The sequence below is a fragment of the Athene noctua genome, chromosome 4, assembly GCF_965140245.1.
Source record: "Athene noctua chromosome 4, bAthNoc1.hap1.1, whole genome shotgun sequence".
Classification (NCBI taxonomy): Eukaryota; Metazoa; Chordata; class Aves; order Strigiformes; family Strigidae; genus Athene; species Athene noctua.
Window position 1 is genome coordinate 37,506,862 of NC_134040.1, and position 15,644 is coordinate 37,522,505.

Consider the following 15,644-nt stretch of genomic DNA (forward strand, 5'->3'; position numbering starts at 1 on the left):
CTACAGAAAATCTGTCATAACTGTTGTAAAAAGAAAAGCACTTAATGGATTCTTAAATAGCGATGCTGGAGCTTCTGCTATAGTCAATGTTACGTGTCTGGTGTGCCATATATTGAGGTGGCGGAGGCTGGTATGGTGTATGTGGTGTGGTATGTAAGGGGGCTGTGGGAGAGAAAGGGAATACCCCCTTAAAGCAGTTGGTCAAGCAAAGAGATGGTGCTTTTGCTTGGAAAGCTGTGCAGCCCGGTCTGGTTCCTCTGCAGGGTACTCTTCAAGCTTTGGGATCCCTCCTGTCACAAGGTCTTTGTTACTCATCTTTAATCTTGCAGCAGCGTTTTGAAACTGTGGTGATTGATTGAGTCTCTGCGCAGCAGGCATGATACAAAGACCAACAAGAAGAGAGCTTGTGTTCCATCAGGATACTTAGAGCAATAAAACAAAGTCTGTGTATAATAAGCACTGTAAGTGGAAAAGCAACAGGTGAGCGCAGGCAGCTGTGGCCGCAGCAGTGCGTTAACGGGTGGGGAGCATGGCTCACCAAGTCCCCACCAGTCTGGGCTGTGTGCATGTTGGTGAGTTCCAGGGCTGTTACTCTCCAAAGTTCTGGCATCCCTGTGAGTGACTTAACCATCATCTCTTGGCTGTTCCAGTTCTTGGCACCTCAGTAATAAGGAGGCAGGCTGTAGCTGGAAGATGCCTTTTATCAGACATGAAGTACTGACTGTATTCAACGCTTGATGCTGTTGTATCTTGGTTTTGTAAAAAAAATGGACTAGTCAGGCTTAGACTAAATCATCTGGAAAAAAATGAGAAAACCCTGAGGAATGGTGTACAGGTTGGTAGGTTAGCTGGGCCTATGGTGGAGCGTGCCTCAGTGCCCTGGCCTTTGGCTCAGCTGGAGCAGGAGGTGCCAGGGCCCGGGGCTCACCTCCGGACCCCAGCATCGCCACCCTGATGCGGTGGGAGAAGGCCAGTCTGTGAGCAGAGCCCATTGGTTCGGGTACATGCCGTAATGCTACAGCAGGAATGAACGTGAAGCAGTTCCATCTATTGCTGAGCCTTATCCTTCAGGGGGAAGAAAACATTTCTGCTATTTCTATTTCTTTCCACTAGAAGATAGTCTTGAGTCAAATATTATGTACTTGAAGCGGCAACTGTGACTTTTAATGCTCATTTAAAGTGCTGATTTATTCAACAGTGAAAATATAAATGAGCCCAACAGCAAATAATTCGAACAAAACTGTGGCAGTGAACATTACATTGGAATATGGCTAATAATAGAAACGTGTGACGTGCTGATATTGGCAGCATCGCCCTGTGAGCTTTTCAGTGCTCAGAATATAAGGGATGAACTACAGAAAGTCAGTTAGTCTTAACTGCAGTACAAGACACTCCTAATAATAGTGGCAGATACCATTTCAAAGTATGTCACAGCAGAAGATAATTTAACTGGTTCTCTTCTGCGGTACTTAGTATCTCAATTTAAATTCCCTCAATAGCTGCTTCCTCATACTGTTTTCTAAAATAACTGGTATTTGCATAACTGGCCGACTTAACGCTTCGGGTTTGGAGAAGTGCAATTTTTCTAGAGTGCAGGGGCCTGTTCTGTGCTTCTGAAGAAATAAAAATTGCTCCAGGCGAGATCCAGTTCTCACATAGCGGTACATTAATAGAAGCATTTGGGTCTCCAAAATTCAGGAGAAGAAACAAAGGCTACCTGAGAGATACAAATAGAACTGAAGAACCAAGTCAATTATCGAACATAGCTTGTATGGAGATGAAGGCATGGTGAAAGATACAGAGGTAAAAACATTTCTTGATTAAATAAACAGAAGACATTAAAACATCAGGGTTTCTCTTTCTTCAGGAAAGTTCTCTAGAGTTCTCTGTTTTGTTCCTGGAGTTTTTCTCTCCTGAACAGAACCACCTGCACATCAAGTTATCTCCAGGAGTTAACTTGCAGGTCCTTAAAAAAAATCCTTGTTGCGTTTTTTTTGGCTTTTGGTTGGGTTTTTGTGTTGTGGTGTGTTTTAGGGGGTTTTATAGCTTAAAACAGAGCTTATTTTAAAGTGAGGATTTCAAGAGCAGTAATACATCTCTACCACGTACAGCAGAGTATGGCAGCCTACCTGTGTAATATTCTCCTGAGTTCCATAATTTAAATTCTGGTCCCTCACTAAAGAGAGTAATGTAGCGCTCTGGCTAAAGAAACTCAGCAAAACTACTCTCTGCCTCCTTCCTACCCGAGATGCTTTTTGTATATGCTATATATCAGGGAAGCAAGGTCTACTTTCTGGGGTACTACCAAACCAATTTGAAAAACGGGCTGCCCCACCGTTGTGGTCAGGTGTAGAACAAAGCGAGGCGATGACTGGAGAAGCCCCTGGGCAGTGATGCATAGGCCTTTCCGCTCGCCTCGTGCCAACGCCGTCGGGCTGGGCAGCGCACAGGAGCCGTGGCTGGGGTCAGGAACATCAGCCTGACGAAGGTTGGGGCAGCCAGGGAGCGTGAAAGGCCCTAATGCACAAATCCATCATGTGTGTCGAACTCGGACTTTCCCATTGCACAACTTCCTGTTACAACAGATCTAAGATTTCAAGTGGACTTGCATGTTGTTCTGTGGTACCAGACTAATCTTGAGAGTTAAAAGCAAACAATTTTTGTATGGGTCTCACAGATTTAAATCTGATTTACTCCTTTCTTCTGGTCTTTAAGGTGTGCGTATTCTGGATGATGATTTAGATCCTAGAAGATGTATGTGAGACCACCAGCCTTTGTCCCAGCTGTTGTGTTCCCCAGCTCGGCTTCAATACACGCAGATGTTCTGCTGCCTGCCATTTCAACAGTTTGTGCTGCAGCATTATTTCCTAATAATGCCTTTCCTAGGCACAAAGATGAGAACCACAGAGATCTCTAATGAAGTTCTTGGAGCTGGAGAGAAAAACTAAACCAAACAGAAACCCCCAAAAAAGAAGCTAGGATAAAGCTTTCTCTCGTATCACAGTGCGTGTGGCTAACTGGAAATTGTTACGTATTCTAGCAGGTCATAACACACTAATGTTGGCAATATTTTGGAATAACTCGGTTTTTATTTGCTACTATATGTAAACATCTTTTTCTATCACACAGACATCACAGTTTACATTATTGCTTTTATACTGTGGTAAACGGAAATTTCTATTAATACGCAGCTATCTAAGCACAGTGTGATAAGAAAAAACTGCCCACAAGCTGTCTTAGGGCTGGGTTTTTTTCTTCCCTAGAGAAAGACAATATATAGACTGGCACAAGAAACATCGGTCCAGAGATTGATCACCATTGTACTACAGCAACACAAAACCAGTATGACAGAAAGAAACAACAGGTTACATCTTTACCACACATTAACTAACAGTATTTTAAAGAATTCCGACTGCTGGACTCCCACCTAACTAAATACAAACTTTTTCACCACAATAATTCTTAAAACAAGGCTAACCAATATTTTTTTTTGTAAACTGTTATTTAAACCAGGATGGAAAAATCGAGAAGATAAATGCCTGGGGCTTTCTCTGTGTGTATTTAATTTTTTGTTTTCATTTTTTAAATTTTGTTTTTCAAAGAGCGGGAACACAAAACTATTTACCTGAGGTGCTTATATTGGCCCCTTTTCCTATTGTCCTTTCGGACAAAATGCCCTATTTTTTACATTGCTCTATCAGATGACAGAAGCACAACCAGTTTAGAAACATTTTCAGTTTCTTGCTTCCTAAGGAGCACTGTTTTCAAATCGCTTTCTGATCAAGTTGGTTACTTATGAAGCAATGCATTTATTTACTGAAAGACGAGATTTTATTTCTGCTTGTGGTAAGCTTCTACTTATCTTCAGATTAATTTGTTCATGGAGTGGCACCATATTTCAAGCATACACTAAACAACAGAAGTGGAGGTAGTCTGTTAAACAGTTGCTACAGGAACAACAACAGTAAAAATTTAGAGAACCACCTTGTCTTCAGTTTTAGATTTTTTTTCTAAAATGACTATTGCATATAAGCTTTCACATAGTGAATGCTTTAAAGAGGCAGCAAGTTAGAAACCTAATAGTACTTGCAAATTCTAATAAGATAATACATACTTTAAAACATGACAGTTAATAAATAACAAGAGAATTTACCAAGGTTTTAAGACTCTTAGAACAAATCATGAGCAACAAATTCTGATGCTAAACAAATTGATTATATCAACTTGCAGAAAGGCGGCCTACCTCCATTCTGAATCTTCCACAACCTTTTCGTCACCCTACAACAGTTAGTATAAAATACTGCTGACAAGAAAAACACTGCTGTTCCCTTCCCTAAAGAGTTTTACCTTTTCCCATCTATTTTCTAGCTACCACCACAATACAATTAGCCTACCACTGGTGCAAAACGGGGACACCCGGTACTAGTCTACATATAGTGAGTGATTCCTAGACAGAAGGACTGGGCTACTTGGTCATACAAAACCACATGCAAATTCTAACTGTTTACATTGGAGCCTAATGTAAACATTCACCTTAATTACTACATGCAAACTAATGTATTCCCATGTATCTCGCTCATCTGATGATGGTTGGGTTTACTTTTTTCCCTTGTATGCTGCCAGTTTACTACCAGCTCACACTTCTGTTTTTTAAGAAAAACCAAAGATGCATCTCTCATCGGGCTCAACCTGCATCCTACACTAAAACAGCTTAGGTGTGTGATAGGAAATGTTAAACGATGGCTGGGCTTTAAAAGCCTCAGCAGCAGTTAAATGTCAGTCTCCTAGTGACAAGGAGCGAATTAAAGTTTCAAGGCTGGAAAGACAAGGGGGTGTGGATTATTTTTGCAACTGTTGCCAAAAAAGTGAAAGGTTGCAGACTCTTAGCACAGGGGACTGTTTGAAATTGATGGCTCAAGCAGTTTTGTTACTTGCCAGCAAGCAGTAGATGAAAATAAAGAATGGGATCTCCTTTCCTGCTGCTGCTAAACATACTGGGGTCACTTCTGAAATTCAAAAAGTTGGTCTGATGTTGCTTGCAAAGGAGATGTACAAGCAATAGCAAAAATTACTAATAAAGGAAGACGAACTGCAGGGCCCAAGTATCTGGGAGTAGCAAAAGAACTAGGCTTCCTGTCATCAGTTTTGTACCTAATCTAGTCAGTTTAGCTGTTCAGTTTACAAGCCGTGGCATTACCATACTCTCCCTACAAGCATCTTCAAGCATTTTTTTTGTTGTTGTTTAGAATAGCATCAACCCAACACAGATGAGATGAACCCTTCTCCACCCTGCACGTTAAACTTCAGAGCTGTTCAACTCTCATCTGTATGTAAGGTGTCATAAAAAGAAAACAGAAGTGCATTACCTCCTACATATATACTGCCTAACCTGATTGGGAGCCCTCCCACAAATAAGAGATCACCAACCTTAAGGGATCGGGAGTAACTGGGTGCAAGAAGTCACTAGTCACACAGTACAGGCTCCCAGGATTACTGAGGTGGGAAGGCACCTCTGGAGATCACACAGTCCAATGCCCTGCCCAAAGCAGGCTGCCTACGACCATGTCCAGCTGGGTTTTGATTAGGAGATGTAGTATTACATATTATAATAATACATTTAATACGTAGTGTAATATTACTCATTACAAAAAGGGGGTTGTATTTTTTTCTTCTCGTGTTCAGTATTTGTATTCTTGAGGAATCTCTTAATGATTAGTCACTGACTAGAAGTTAACTAATTTACCTGAGATGATTTAAAAAAAAGAGGCATGAAAGCTTCTATTGGCATACAAATTTTGTGCCACTGTGTGCTCTTTACGCATATACTGAAAGAGTCTTTCCCAAATAACTCAAGCTTATAAGGCTATGATCTGGTTACATAACCAAAATAAAATGCTGATTGAATAAAGCAGAAGGCACTTATTTCATAGTAGGTTTTAGAAAATGAAGTGATGGTCATACCAGATCTGTTTAAAGTTGCTTTAAGCAATAATTAGTGACAATATAGATGTGAAGTCCTATTGACTAGATTGTCTAAGGATGCCAAGATTAAGGATCATGTCACAGTTGTATTTTCCATGGAAAATACATCTTTGTTAGAGACTTGTACTCAGGTGTGAATTTATTTTCACAAAATAGGGACTGCAGCTGCAGTAATGAGTAAACTTTATAAAAGGGCTAAATTAACTCTTTTGTACTTCCCACTGAGAATACCCCATCAGCTGCTAAAAGAAAGGGCTGACAACAGACACAAAGCCAAGCAGCCTACGCAGCTGAAGTCAGATTAGAAAGTATTGAGAATTTTTACAGTAGGAATATTTTTAGAAGGAGTAGCTTTAGTCTCAGGATCTGATCCTCACACTGAAGATCTGTGGGGTTTTTTGTTTGTTTGCAAGCTTTTTCTAAGCATAGGAATTTGCTGGTACAAATCCACAGGTAAAAAGAACTTCCTTAACCAGAAGAAATTTCTAGTAAGTACATCAGTATGTTGATGGATTAAGCCTCTTCTCCAAAATCATAAGCGACTAATACATTCCCTTCGTAGACCTCTTCGTTATAGAGAAATTTAAAATTGATGAGTGAACGACTGACTACACATACAGAACAAGAACACAAAAAAATCTAAACCCAGAGTAATTTTAACTAAAAAGTTTTTAAAAAACAATTGTCAGACCTATTCATGGAAAACATGATGTGGCATGGATACTTGCTTCATGTTCCTGCACCAAGAAATTATAAAAGAAATTGTGAAAGTGATCCAGAGGCTCTTAAGAGATTTGTGGCTGGTTTTTGTTTTTAAAAAGTCGTCCTTTGGAGAATAGCATATAAAGACCTGTAAACAGAGGTTGATTGTCCAAGCTTTCTTAACTGGATTTTGATTTTTTTTTTTTTTTTAAATGTAAAAAAAAAAGTTCCATTGTTAAACAGTTTTTGGTGAAACACACAAAGCTTCCATCCAAATGCATAATTCCATTTTCTTATGCAGAACCTCACAGACTGCAGAGGAGTTAAGGTTTCTTTGTGTTTTGTAAGGTTAGTATCACATCATAATCCAGCAGAAGTCCCTTAATTTTTTCATGGAATTTCTCTCTGTACTGGTTGAAGTGCATAATGCTTTCTGGTTCTTCTTCAAACCAGAATTTGTCAAACTCATAAACCAGATAACCTGTGAAGAAAATAAAATACAGATCTACAAAAACTACCTCCACAATTTTCTGCTTTGATCTAGCTAGACCTAGAATGACCCTTTAGACTCTATTCAATCCCTTAAAATACCAACTGTCCCATCCTGGTCAACAGCAAGCTTTTAGACACTGTAATAATGAATAAAATAAAAAAAATTCTGCAAATACTGAGTTTTCAGACTGCAGTCTCTAATATACAGAAAGGCACCCAAACCTATTCCTTAAATGTACATTTGTGTAGCACAGTGTTTAAGCATCAGGTGCATTTCCAATACATGATCCAGAAGGTAAACAGCTTGCTCTGGCTAATGAGAAAAGGGTGGAAACGTGCTACAAAAAACCTAAACTCTACACTGCAGGCCTGCCCCAGTAGTCTGTACTAAAGAAGCTACAGATACTTACAGTAAAACTGATGAAAGTGTTCCATCTGTGGCAATCCAGAGACCATGTTGTACAGATGAGACTTTAAAGCACCGTTCTTAAGTAAGCTGTAAGCCATTTCTGTCAGATTGATTCCAACTATTGCATAAGAATATCTGCAACACCAATCATAGGTCACATTTTACCTCACAGATGGAAGGACTTAAAAGCCTCCCTGTAACAGTCTGCATTAGGGTAACTGTAAGAGTCAGTTTTTCCTACAGTACTTGTTGACAAGCAGACTCTGGCCTACAGACCACTCCTTCTGTTCTCTGGCACATCCAACCATGTAGAAGTTATTTAAAAACACCCATTTTCTATACAACAGTACGGCAAATAGTATAGACAATAATGAGATGGGAAGGCTAATCCACATTGACCTCAATTTGCTCATTTGAAATCATTAAATCCGCTGGAATATTAAAAATCAGACATTAAAAAATGTTGTTACAGTATAAATAGAATGGCCAAGTCAACATTTTCCTCAAACTGAAAAAAAAATAAATCTTTCTGTTGCATGATAGAAAGCACTGCAATAGAAATTCTTATAGGACTGTTAAAACAGGTGTTTCTGGGGGCGGGAAAAAAAGGATTAACTTGTGTCAATGATATAGGTATTTAACTGATCTAAATGTCTCAGATATCCTATTCATGATCTAGATGGACAAGGCAGTATTATTTACAATTGAAGTCATGAAAGCCTCCCGTTCTTGTTAGGTGGTTAACTGGGGACTAGATGGATTAGATGATCCACACAGGTTTAGCTTTCCTCTGTATCTGACTGATTTTAGAATATATTTCTCATGAGCTAAATGTTTTGATATGCAAAGTCAAAAAAAACCAACAGCAAAACATCTATTTGTATATACTTATTACAGAACAGAAACCTAGCAAAAAAGGGACCTTAAGAGAATCGATACCATCCCAACACAGGATCAGTAAGAAGGCGAAAAGTAAGTTTTAATTTGTAAATCTCGTCTAAGTCTGTTGCAAATCAAGTTAACTATGATGTTAAAGGTGTTAAATGTTTCTGTCCCAACAAGTCTATTCTGAAAAAAAGGGCTGCACATAATTCCCAGCCTGAAATTGATTTGTTTGGTTTCTCACACCTTTCTACTTCAGCCCTTTTGCCATCCTTTAACGGAAAAAACCACAAATGTTTTCCCCTTTATCTTCAGTACACGTACTTGGCAGTCTTCACATGAGCTCTTACACGGAAAAAGTCAGAAAAAGCCAGAGTGACTTACCCCAGCTTTGGGTGATTTGAACGAGAAAGGATCTGACGAGCTTCGTCAGTGTAATGCTTACTAAAATACCTGTCAGGGTAAAACAGGATCTTCTGTTACTTTTAAAGCTCATATAAAAAAATACTAATGTGTTCAACATCAAAGTGCGTAGCTGTAAACTAAAGCTGAATACTACTCTGTACTGGAAAATGGCACAAATTAAAACCAAGGAAAAGGTAGCAAATTAAATTATATTCAGTGTGAACTAACACAGTTTAAAAAAAATAAAAATCATTGTGATCTGAACATCAAATATGAAGTTCACCCAAGTTTACAAATTAGCTTAGCAAAGTTACACAAACCTGTTTATTTTTCATTACAGTAATTCAGGAATTTTAAAGTATTTTAGCAAGTTACTTTCTAAGTCATAACCTATCAAATCTATCACATGACAACAAAAAAAATAAGGTGTCGCGGGCAACTTTCTGTTCCCCACCTCGCTTGTTGGCCTCTACCCAACCTGGCATTTACAGATGTGGAGCTGTTAAGAAATGTTGACTTATTTAGAAAATACCGTTTTTCACTTCGGAGAAGCCACTGTTTCTATTTGCTTCTATTCAGCCTGTATTAGAAATAGCACTAACTAGATAAAATACATAGATATTGAAAATTAGCTATAACAGAAATTAAATACTACGTTTCACTTACACCAGATTCACTAACCCCAGCAGGCCCATTCCTCTGAAGTCTGTTTTGGGGTCATCACCTTGGAAGCCAATGTCACACCACTGCTTGGTGATTCTGGCCTTCAGGTTCTCATGAGGCATCAGCAAATTCCAAAGCTGCACAAATATGCTTCCATGTTATGCACAGCTGCTAGAGTATTCTACGTCACAAAATTCAGAACACTTGCTGCTTCATGTTAGAAACCATTCACCAAGGAACAAGATACGATCTGCATGATGTTCTTTTTCTGTTAGTGGCAATCTAGAGTCATACTACAATGGCTTATTTAAGCAATTAGGAAAATGATTACATTTAATATTAAATGCAATAATTTCCCTTCACGGACAAAGCCACTATCCATACTAAAGGAACAAGGACTCATTTCACTTCAAAAATTAATGTATGTGTCTTTTTCTGATAGGACAGCTATAAACTGAAGTATGAATTCTCAACGAACACTTAACACAGCAATGCTGGGACTTGCAGAGCAGGTTGAGATACTTACGAAATGCTAAGAAAATGACATGCTAATATATTTGCACAGTAGAAGCTATTTAAAAAAGCCTCAAGCACTATTATGTTATTTGCTTGCTGTTATTTATTGTTACCCAAAATACATTACTGATAGGTTTTACCTTCCAGCATTAAACTATTCTCTTTGACTGGAATGCAGTAATAAGAAAACACTAGTGTCTTATTTAGTAATTATTGGTTTAAAAATTTAAGACGTGCATAAAGTTAAATATCTTTTTAGTTACGGTCCTTCAGTGACGCATTACAAAATTATTTTGCTATTTATGTGTTGTTGTTTTATCTGTTTTCACAGAAAATAATCCCAGTGCAAGTAACTCTAGTTTACTAATTTGTTTTGCTTTGATTGTATTTTAATGTGTCTCTTCTGTAATGGTTTAGCAGTTCACAAGTAGAAGTAAGGAGGCCAGCTGGTAAGAATACTACCAATAAATTAAGTTCATTCAAGCTGTTGGACTTGGAGGAGAAAAAAACCAAACGAACAGCTTTTGTATTTAAAAGATTATTTTCACCTCGATTAACTGTTCCTCATGTTCTTCGTTATCCGAATCATATGGGACCTTCCTCAGATTTTCCACATTGAAATAAAGTCTTTTATAACCTGATATCTGCAGCAAGGTTATATGCAGGTTTGTCTTAAACCTGAAATAATAACAAAACACCACACAGAAGCTATTAAAGAGGCACAGTCAGCCATAAACTCTTGCTTGAACTATGAGATAAGACCTTTCTTATGTTAATGCAATGTAAACGCTAGAATTATAGGAAGTGCTTTATGCTTATCTTTCAAGCTACAGCATATTTGTAGTAGTTTACTACTACATGGATCATATTTCTACTCAAAGAAACTCTAGCCAATTCCAGTGCTGCTGTCAGGCCCTATTTGCTTAAATTATGGAAAAAAAAAACCAACAAAACAAACTTAGCTAAAATCTGTAATGACACAAGAAAACTCTATATATCGTCCTAACCCCTGTACCTTCACCTGCCTCCAAACTTTTCCTAAGTCTTAAAGTGAAACTTTGTCAGAAATACTTACAGCTTCAAAGAAGCATTTCATTAAAATTTCAAATTTTGATGGCTCCAAATTTTTCCTCTCAATCGCTCATAATTACTTATGCAGATGAATGCAAACATTAATCAGACATCACTATATATCTCAAATATATCTAAGTGATTACATAGCTCATGTAATCAACATATGTGATAATCACCTAACTTAGAAATAAAGCGTAACAGAAGGGACTTGCAAGATAGAGATGCAGTTATCCCAAATCCATGCCAATTAAAACTTTGCAATTTACCTTCTAGAACTGAAGATGACAAAACGATACCGTATTTTCCTATTGCATTCTAAAGATTTCTGCTGAACAGCCTAAATATTGTATCAGATTAAGCAACTCTGAGAACACACCAAGAAGTCAGAATTATCTGCCGTGAAGAACTTATGTTCGGGTTCCAAACATACCCTGTATCCTTCTGCTCAATTTTCTTTTCTTTCATTACATCTCTGACACACTTCTCCACTTCAGCTTCCTCAGCATGTACCGCATTTCTTAAAACCTAGGAAGTTAACACAGTAAAAGACTTCTTTAGGAATGCAGAAATCTATCATCACTTCATTCTTATTTTTCAGCTTCTGTATACCTGTCATGTATGTACTCTTTACTAGAAGTCAATTTATTGCAAATTTTTACAATAAATGGGCTCAAATCACATATAAAAGCTCTGCAATAATTTCATAAAAGCGTAATTTGTAACTTTGTCAGACTGTAAGCAACAATGTTTACACAGGAGTCCCAAAAAGAATAAATAAAAAGGTTGAGAGTTGCTTCGTCTAGGTTCCTGTTTGTGTTAAAATTCTGAATTGAAACATGTTCTTCGTAATCCAACTGAAAAACACAGCTATTGGGAGCAAAAGTGATAAAACTTCAATAAGGAAATAATGCTTCTGAATTAGGAGACTGTGAACGAATGTTCAGTGCTGTGATGAAACAAAAGAACTTAATGTAAGATAGTGATGTTCTGCAGTTTTCTAGAGTAAAGGGCAAATGCTAGTAATGATAATTACACGCTGCCTACCTAAAACCACTTCACAACAATTTAACTTGGTCGTCTAAAATTTATGGTCACGGTGCATTCTTTAGTACAATTCATGGTGACACCAAAGCAGCTCCATTTCAGTAAAGAAAAAGGTTCACTCTTTTAAAACTGAACATCAATACATTTGATATAATCATTTAAGAGATGCTAAAAGGCCCGCCCCTACTGTGCTCTACTGCAACAGAGATGCTCGTGGCAGTCACTAATTCTCTCTCAACATCCCACTGCAGTGATCATCTTGAAAAAGGGGGAATGCAGTCACCTGTCTAAAAAGTTTTGCTCAAGATACTCAAACTCAAGGGTTTAAAGTGTTAGCTTAGGTTCAACAGCTACAGGAAAATTTGAATGAGTTTGTCAGATGTCTACCTGCAGACCTGCATTACATTTTTTTCAACAATTCAAGACACTACTGTATACACTACATTTCATTGTTCTATCCGTATTTTATCTACATCACACTTTCTTAAAGTTTTCTATAAAAACAGCAAAAGAGATTGTTGTGACAGAGAACTGACCCTCTCCTAGCGCTGAAGCTCCGAGAGATGACTTTCTAAAGTAAACTTCCAGAGAAATGGAAGCAAACATTTGAAGGGTTGTGGGGTTACTTTTGAGAAGCCCTGACTAACCCTTGCATACAGAACTCAGTGCTGTTCTCTCCTCTCTGCCTTTTATTCCTCTACTTCCCTCTGCCCTCAAAAAGTAAATGCGTGTAATCTTTTCTGGCATCTGTCTCTGAAAGAAGGTTTTATTACAGTTTAATCTCTAGTATCTTTTACCTTATTCTTTGATGATTCCAGTGAATGTTCTGAAATACAAAAAAAAGTAAATGTCACAGTTAAATTGAGCTGAATTGTTTTAAATAATTGACAATAGGTGTTCTTGTGGCATGTATTATAAAGTTTTGCACCCCTTTTATCAAAAATTAATCTTAAAATCAACAGGCATCAGGTAACTGAAAGTCTTAAGTTATATTGACTTTTTTTTTATAATCCTCGAGTACAACGCTGAAAACTGATTTTTTTAAAACATCGATCAATTATATGGACAAAAAATAAGACAAAGATGTCGAGGCAAAAATATGTCTTGCTGGTTTTCCATTCTTAGAAATGTTTTTGTTACCAAAGAATAAGGAAGAAAATTCATTTACTCAAGCTACTGGTAAAACGGCAAAAGCTGTACAGTTTCTTCAATTCTAATTTCAGATCAAAATTCTGCATCAAGCACTCTTCCTCCCTTCCCCAGAAAAACGCATTTATGACTGTTCTGTTAATAACGGGAAGGTAAAAAACAACACAACGTGACGGGAAGACTTTGGGGGGAAAAAACAAACAACCAAACAACCAAACTAAGATTTCGGGTTCGCTTTTTAAAGCTAACCGGCATTACCGTAAGCAAGCGGGCAAGGAAACTAGACCTGGCATTCCGATTTAAAAATCTCCCGGCATGGCCGGGAAGGGGGGAACAGTGAACAGATGATCCCGGGGCTGCCCTGGGGTCGGGGGCTGGTGTCCAGCTCTTTGTTTTTCCAGGGGTTTTCCCCCGTTACCTATGCTCAGCGTCCGCCGCGCCCCTGCCCCCGAGCCGTCAAAGACCCGCTGCAACTCGCATTTCCGCGTCAGCAGCCTCAAGATCCACTTCAGCCAAAACCGAAAGTAGTTGCTGTACAGGAACCCCCAGAAGTACACCAACATCTTCTGCGGGAAGAAAGCCCCGCGTTAGCGGGATGGGGAGGCGGCAGCCCCCAGCCTCCCCCCGCCCCGACGCCCCCGGCCGCCATCACGGGGGGCAGCTCCCGCCCTCACACACCCCCACACACACCCCCCCACACACACCGCCCATCGCCCTCAGGCCGGGCCCCCCTCAGCCCCGCGCCGCCCTCACGGGCCGTGGTGGGTCCGCGCCCCCCGGCAGCGCGGGCTGCAGGCGGGAGGGCCAGGCCTGGCCCGGCCCGGCCCCGCGGCTGAGGGGAGCGGGCACCTGCCCCGGCAGCGCCCCGCGCCCACCCCGACGGCGACCTAAGGGCGCCCGGCCGCCCCCCGCATCCTCCCGCCGGAAGCCGCCGCCTGCCCCGACCTGGAAGTGATGGCGGCGGCGGAAGCGCCGGCTGGGAGGAGGGTCCGTCCCCGGCCTGGCCGCCCGTACCGGCCGTGCCGCCGCTGTAGCCGCCTTCCCTCTGCAAGCGGCTGTCCCTTCCCTTGGTGCCTGCTCGTGGATGCCTGCGAGCAGCTGGTGCTCCCTGCTGTAAGGGGCCCCCGGCAAGAATGCGCCCAAGGACAGAGTTGTTGCCCCTCTGATGGGCACATCCCGGGGAGGGCAGAGAAACCAGCAGAGCCCTGTGGGAGCCAAAGATGAGACAGCTGAGAAACTTTACAGACAGAGCCCTGAGCCAAGACAGAATCACAGAATCCTCTAGGTTGGAAAGGACCTTGAAGATCATCCATTCCAACCATTAACGTAACACTGACAGTTCCCAACTCCACCAGATCCCTCAGCGCTGTGGTAAGACGAATTATGTGAAAAAAAAAAAAAAAAAAATCATGGGAAGAACACTAAGACACCTCTTCAACAACCACTAGGGACCACCCCAGACCACCAAAAACCCCTATGGAAGCCCCTTCAGAGACACTTCCCCAACTTTTAGTACTTGCGCGATGTATTAACGTATGCATTCGATCCTCTGGAAATAGGTGTGCACTTCTCGGAAATTACAGGAATATTCATTTATTTTATTGTATATAATATAAAGAGTGTGCCTTTGTCTTGCAGCATGCACATTAGGTGGAGTGATCCCCCCCAGCATCCAGCACTGCAATAAAGAATCCCTGCCTGCTAAAACTTCCATCTAAGTTTTGGGGGGTTCTTTTGAGACCAAATTTACATTAACACCCCGGCTCCAGGTGAAGGCCTAGCGGAGGGCAGGCTCAGGCTGGCTTGCGGAGGGCCTGGCTTGGGCTAAACCTCCTCCTGCCCCCAGAGCCCAGAGGCTTTGGCTCCTGGTCCGGTGTCCCAGGGGACAGGGTGCCTCCCGAGGTGACAGTTAACACCTACAGCTCGATCATGATGCCTGGAATCGCTTGTGCCTCTTGAAGTGTTTACCAAACTGTGCTCGAAGAGTTGTTCTTGCCTCTGCTGTAGCTGAAGGCAGCGCTAATCAGAAAGATGCTATGAACTTAGTTGGGCTTGATGCTTTTAAGGCGGGGTGCTTTGCCCTAGATCCTGCTTTGCCATTGCTGAATGGAGGTTCAGCCCAAGTGTTCCATTTTGTTCCAGTCAGTACTTCCATTGTGTTATAATTAATGATTATTTCAGTAAACACAGGTTGAACAGTTCCTTTGAGGACAGCAGAAGGAATTCCTTTTCCTCTAAATTGTATGCTAAATTTGGAGGGTTGAAAGGGAGCTGACAGACTTGCTTGACCAGATTCTGATACATTTTTTAATACAAGGAAATTGAA

At 40.4% G+C, this 15,644-nt stretch overlaps 1 protein-coding gene across 5 annotated transcripts; it reads right to left on the reverse strand.

The window, feature by feature from the left end:
* Nucleotides 1-3,075: 3,075 nt before the first annotated feature.
* On the reverse strand, nucleotides 3,076-14,260 carry ELMOD2 (ELMO domain containing 2). Of its 5 annotated transcripts, none has more exons than XM_074905050.1 (9): nucleotides 14,194-14,260; nucleotides 13,737-13,884; nucleotides 12,967-12,995; nucleotides 11,556-11,650; nucleotides 10,600-10,729; nucleotides 9,554-9,672; nucleotides 8,852-8,920; nucleotides 7,587-7,720; nucleotides 3,076-7,165 (listed from the first exon to the last, which is right to left on the reverse strand). In XM_074905050.1, the coding sequence occupies exons 2-9, from the start codon at nucleotides 13,879-13,881 to the stop codon at nucleotides 7,008-7,010; spliced, it is 879 nt and encodes a 292-aa protein (XP_074761151.1). In that variant the 5' UTR covers nucleotides 13,882-13,884; nucleotides 14,194-14,260; the 3' UTR covers nucleotides 3,076-7,007. The 5 variants fall into 5 exon arrangements, with proteins under 5 accessions (XP_074761151.1, XP_074761146.1, XP_074761147.1 ...); XM_074905045.1 differs by having other exon boundaries at nucleotides 9,539-9,672; XM_074905046.1 differs by having other exon boundaries at nucleotides 9,539-9,672; nucleotides 14,206-14,258.
* Nucleotides 14,261-15,644: the final 1,384 nt, after the last annotated feature.

Bases quoted from the DNA above. Each gene is read 5' to 3' on its own strand.
- ELMOD2 (XM_074905045.1), bottom strand. From the start codon at position 13,881: ATGTTGGTGTACTTCTGGGGGTTCCTGTACAGCAACTACTTTCGGTTT. The intron at 8,921-9,538 runs GTAAGTGAAACG...TTACCCTGACAG, and splicing joins CTGGGGTTAGTGAATCTGGT to GTATTTTAGTAAGCATTACA. The intron at 7,721-8,851 runs GTAAGTCACTCT...TTGGTGTTGCAG, and splicing joins TCAAATCACCCAAAGCTGGG to ATATTCTTATGCAATAGTTG.